The sequence below is a fragment of the Nuphar pumila genome, chromosome 13, assembly GCF_984573655.1.
Source record: "Nuphar pumila chromosome 13, dmNupPumi1.hap1.1, whole genome shotgun sequence".
In the NCBI taxonomy this organism is placed as follows: Eukaryota; Viridiplantae; Streptophyta; class Magnoliopsida; order Nymphaeales; family Nymphaeaceae; genus Nuphar; species Nuphar pumila.
The window spans coordinates 51802967-51808854 of record NC_143261.1 but is presented as its reverse complement, the minus strand read 5'-3'; the positions used below and the strand labels follow the sequence as shown (position 1 = coordinate 51808854).

Sequence of the window (5888 nt, the reverse complement as noted above, 5' to 3'; positions counted from 1 at the left end):
TGATAAAGATAAGTTGATTCATCTTGCTGAGCTTTACCCTAAGGACTTTTCTAACGTAAACATAATTAGACTGGAAATTCAATTGGATATATATATTGCAGACATGCGAAACAATGATCAGTTTTCAAATTTAAAATCTTTAGCAGAGCTAGCAGAGATGATGGTAGCAACTCAAAAGCACATTGTATTTTCTCATGTGTATCTATTGATTAAGTTTGTATTAACTTTGCCAGTTGCAACAGCAAGTGTTGAAAGAGCATTTTCAGCTATGAACAATATCAAAAGTCATCTACGTAATAGAATGGGAGATGAATGGATCAATGATGCTTTGGTTACTTACATAGAAAAGGAGACATTTGATACCATCAGTGATGATGCAATTATGAATTGCTTTCAAAATATGAAAAATAGAAGATGCCAATTGTAAAATTTTCATGAATTTAGTTGTTTGTATTTCTTAAGTGAACAATTTTTATTTTAGTTTAAAAGTACAATTTAAGGTTTTATCTTATTATGTTCATAAATTTAGTTGTTTGTGTTTGTAACAATTGTTATTTTAATTCAAAGGCTTATTTAAGTTTTATCTCTCCACGAATGACTGTTCCTCCAACGATTTTTTTTTGGCTCCGCCACTGGTCTGAATAAATGGATCATCCTTCAAGACCATAGCATTGTCTCCGAGACCCGACGTCTGCCCACCCAAGGAAAAACTTCTGGCTCCGCCACTGACTCAGAGTCAATTTCTTATCATTATTTGTGTTAAACGGCCATACAGAGGGTCAAATATAACGGAGTAAGGGAGCATTAGTCTTTTTATGTTAGAAAGCATATAATGCATTATTCTTAACAAGATTGAAGATGTCAATTTTATGACTCTAACCTTAATGATTAGACCTTCTTCTTCTTCTTTTCCTTTGCAGGCAGGTTTGCCGATGAAGAGGTCATTCACCATTGCCCCACATTATATGAATGCCAAAGTACAATTTTACAACATGAAGAACAAGAACTTATCCTCAATATTGTCTAGATTATATGAATGATGTAGTTAATGCATTCTTCAAAACATCAATAAGGAGTATAGTCTATTAGACCACATTAGCTAAAAGCACACTTAGCAGAACCTGAGTTTGCATTGAGTATGCACCACAATAATCATTAATTTATAGTCAAGTAGAATGCTCATGTGCTTGGAATTTGTGGATATTCAGAGAGAGAGAGAGAGAGGTCAACTTGATTATCACCATCTTTTTTATGAGAATTTTAAGGTCTGAACGTGGATTGCCCAACTGATAAAGAATTGCAAACTGGCATTTATGCAATCCAAAAATGGCCAAGTGAAATGAAATTCATTTGCAATGCCAACATGACAGATTATTGCCACATGAAGTTCAAACCCCTGCATCATCACTATTCAAGCCCAGACAGAGCAGTGCTGAGGATGGATGTTTTTTACTTGACTGCTTTGATAGATTCCAGAAAGTAGGGGTTGCAACAGATGCTGGAGACTGCGATACCATTGAGAATTTTGCAGGAGCAGATGCTTTGGGTTTAGCCATGAACAACATGGATTAGAAACTGATACCACAGGCAGGTTGCTCATCATTAAAAACATGAATGAGAAACTTTGGTAAGGGTGGTTGCTGATGAACCATGAAATTGGATGATGCTGTAAGTGTGTGAAGAAGGTCGATGAACATTTTGTGCAATAAGCATGCTGCTGTTGTCGCTGGTCATTGAACCTGTCCTAATAATTTTCTGCATGCACACGCATGCATGTGTCGAATAGCAGAAATGACGGGCATTGCACATAAAGAGGGACATAAATGATAAAACATCTATGCATGCATGCAAGACGCACACACTCGCGCACACAAACACTCGCAAAACAAATGAACAGAGGCCTTCTCAGTTATTGACAAACACTGTAGTGGTTCTCTGCAATACCACCGTGTTCCAACATTCATAATTAAAAAAAGAAGGAAAGAGAAAACTAAATTTAGCCATCATTTATTCCAATAACGGATTGAACATTTATTTCTAAAAAATACAACAGAACCAGAAACTGAACCACCAAGAAAATACAAAATACATATTTGACACAGAAAGACTCCACATAATATACAAAATCAACCCCATAAAGAATAAAACTTTGCCCTATAAATAAGAAAATGAATTCAGTAAACACTGCATAGATATTTCAGACACATTGGAATTTATCTTCATGTGCCTTACTGATCACCTTCCTTAGCTGCAGCCAGCACAAACTCGGCATACAAATTCTTCAAGGCGATCATAACTGTCATGAGAAGCGGACCCATTATGGCTCCCTGTAGAAAGAAACAAAATTACCATGAGCCACCATAGATCACAACCAAGAGAATTTTTCCAATTCAACACAGTAAAGGATAAACTCAGCTGAAACAGGCTTTGACCATTAAATAGACTCAAACTAACTAGGCGTGGAAACTTGGTTAATGTTGGCTGCAATTAGCTTTAGTGAGTCACTCTATATGATTAATTACTAAATTACCACCACTCATTCCTCCAGACTACCACTCCAAGCCAGTTCTCACAAAAATACCGCACTCTGCAAGTGATGTGACAGAAATCTTACACCAGACTAAAACCCACTGTTATATGAATATCAAGTTTTCATCTGATAAGTGATAACTCCATTGAACACCTCATGTTTAAAAGTGAATCAACAGATCTAGTTATCCATTTTCATTCCACGTATTAAACTGTTCAATTTAGAGTGTCGATTGGTACTCTTAAGATTCTGGCCGATACAAAATCTAGGCCCCAATGGTCCAAGACAAATATTTGCTAATTTTTCAGTTCGATTTGGTACTCAGTTTGAGGGTGAATTACATAATCTATTGGTTCAAGATACATCATTTTTGTTATTAATATTTCAACAATACATTTGGTGATAGTGGCTCATCACAAGCCCCAAACCCATATGTAGCCGACACTACCCAGTAATTGGCCTCAGGGCTCACAACTGGCTCTTTGTGGCTCAAGTGTTATTCCTTGCACCTTGACAGGGCCCATAGCTCTCTCTTTCTGCAACTCCACCATAAGCTTTAGCCTATGGTGGTTCAGCCATGAGCCTCAGGGTCCACAATAAACTCTTACTGGATCAATTGTGAGGTCGGGTGCTTACAGCCAGCATTCATGGACTGAACTGTGCGATAACCAGCAAACACATAGCAGACTTGGTTTAATCATACGCAAATTTAGATCCTTATATCATCTTTCCAAGAAATAAAACATTCTGCACTGTTATGCATGTGTAGTATTCAAATAAAGTCCCTGGACCAGAAACTATGATTACTGAACTATGACAAATGGCAATCACTACGGAACATATCCAATGGACAAGACTGGACACTTTAAACTAGTATCAAGCGCAAAAACATGTTATCATCAGTACACCTTGGGTCCTTGACATTTTGGAGGCTCAACATACGATTCAACTTAGAGTTGGGCGTGATTGTAAACATACAAGTCCTTAGATGGACAACTGAGACTCAAAAGTCTGTGTTCTATGCAAAGCAAATTAAGACGTTTATCAAAAAGACCAACAAAGTAGGATAAACATACGCACAAAACGTAACAAAGATACCTCCAGAGCAGACGAGAACAATGCCATTCCTCCAAGTATGCTAAGTCCAGTTAGATATCCACTTTGTCCAGGTATATCTTCCTGAATTGCACACGCCCCATAGTCCATAAGAACTTGATGGGCAATTGATAATAAGATGGCTTCAATATACCTCCCTTCTAAAACCAATTGAACAGCTGCTGGAATTGAGGAAATCCAAGCTGGAAAAATGGGCAGCAAAGGACTAACAAAGGCTATCACTGTAGACATGTATAAGAAATGTATTTGGTAAAATCGAAACAGAAGCCATGTAAGACACCCTTCGAAGAATGCAACCTTTGCTGTAGCTAGAAGCACGCTGCTGATGGCATGATCAAGCACTTTGGCACACTGAATTCTCGTCGTTTTTGAAATGGGAAGCATACCAAGAACATGATCCATTACCCCACCAGATTCTGAAGTAATCAGATAGTAAAGAAGCCAAAAGAACACTATGGAGTGGGAGATGAAGTTCAAAAAGTTGGCAGCACCGGAAACTATGGAGAGAATGATCGAGATTAAGAAACTTGCACCGCCACCAAGAACGGTTTTGCTACTATCAAAAACACGTCTGAGGACATCAACTCCTTGAAGAGCAAAAGCTTTTGCCTTTTCAACCAAGTCCTCTCTTGCCATCAACAATTCATGGAGCATCTCATCCAACTGTGTATAAATCTCTTTCCACTGTCGGTTCTGAGCATGCGTTCTAATAACATGAAGCTTCTCAACGTAATGATGTGATTGTATCGGTGGCCCATCAGAATCCACCAACTCATTGTTACTTTTATTCATATAATGCTTGAATCCATCAACAAACTCTGTCAAATTATACTGCATTGCCAACAAATCAATTTGCTCCGAGACCATCTCATAGAATTTATTAGTGTAAGAATCCATCAATCTAGGAACATCATTCTCTTCCATCCACTGCTTGATTCCGAGTTTCTGGGCATAATCGTTCTCCTGCAAATGAACCTTCAAGGAAATTACCGCTTCTTTTCCCTCAACTGCAATTTTATAAGAGAAAAACATCCCACCAAGCAAAACACCAAAAATGAAACCGAGAATCAACCCCAACGCCACAATGGTTTTCAGTCTCTTCAGAATTCCAGAAGTAAGACCTCTGCTAATCCTACTAAGAACCCCCCTTTTCGACGAACTCCTGCTCTTTCTGACTGAGTAGATCACAGAAAGAGTTGAACTACAAGAAGAATTCGCGCCTACAATCCCAAGCCTAGTACCCAAAACCCCCAAAAACAAAAAGAACGGTATCGCGCCCAGACCGGCCCATTCATACATGATCAGGAAGAAGCCGAAAGAGGCCAACCACTGAACCAATTTCCAGAATCCTATTTTCCGTTTTTCCTGTCCGCGGGCCGCCCATTTCCAGCGGACCACCCGGTGCCCGGCGACCATGATATCAGCCATGGTTGCCATTGATGCCCTGAAGACGGCGACCGGCACGGCAAGGGTGGTCTCAATGACGCCCAGATTCAGAGGGTATCTCCAGAATTCCTCGAGAGACGACTGGATCTCGCGTAGCGGCATCGAGCAGAGGACCGCCCAGGCGATGGGGCGCAGGTACTCCTCGAGCAATTTGGTGATGCCGAAGAGGAGGACGATGCCGAGGGCGAGGCCGGCGTGAGCCATGGCTATGTAGAGCGCCAGAGAGAGATGGGGATTGTTGGTAAGGGGAGAAGGGGGCTGTTTCTCCGAGGGGGATTCCGGCGGCCGAGTTACGGTTTCCGGCGTGGTGTCGGTGGTGGGGGAAGTGGTGGGGGGTTTTCTAACGGATGCAGATCGGAACATCTCCTTCCAGGGGATGTTCTGAGGAGACGAAGAATCCTCAGAATTAGGGTTTCTGTAGGGGACGAGATCCATGGTGGACACAGAGCAATGGCTGCATCCACCACACACACACACAGAGAGAGAGAGAGAGAGAGAGAGAGAGAGAGAGAGAGAGAACTGTTTGAAAGATAAAAGGATGAGAGAGAGAAGCCCTAATTTTTGAAAGATAAAAGAAGAGAGAGAGAGAGAGAGAGAGAGAGAGAGAGAGAGAGAGAGGTTTTTGGAGGGGTTTTAATCCGGTGGTGTGAAGGGGCGTGTTTTTTTCTGACCGTTGGCGGGTGATTTTTGAGCCTTTGACCGTTGATCTTAGAATGACCAAAATGCCCCAATTACTAGAAGATCCAATACAGGATACCACGTATGGTTTTTGCATAACCAGATCCATTTAGTTGTA

General features: G+C 40.6%; 1 protein-coding gene across 1 annotated transcript; it reads right to left on the bottom strand.

Moving 5' to 3' along the window:
- Nucleotides 1-1985: 1985 nt before the first annotated feature.
- Nucleotides 1986-5626, bottom strand: LOC149818363 (uncharacterized). Its single transcript, XM_089985184.1, has 2 exons — nucleotides 3629-5626; nucleotides 1986-2327 (listed from the first exon to the last, which is right to left on the bottom strand). The coding sequence occupies exons 1-2, from the start codon at nucleotides 5525-5527 to the stop codon at nucleotides 2229-2231; spliced, it is 1998 nt and encodes a 665-aa protein (XP_089841310.1). The 5' UTR covers nucleotides 5528-5626; the 3' UTR covers nucleotides 1986-2228.
- Nucleotides 5627-5888: the final 262 nt, after the last annotated feature.

Excerpts from the sequence above, each read along its gene's own strand:
- LOC149818363 (XM_089985184.1), bottom strand. The coding sequence starts at position 5,527 with ATGGATCTCGTCCCCTACAGAAACCCTAATTCTGAGGATTCTTCGTCT. Across the intron at positions 2,328-3,628 it reads TGTTCTCGTCTGCTCTGGAG|GGAGCCATAATGGGTCCGCT; the intron begins GTATCTTTGTTA and ends TTCTTTCTACAG.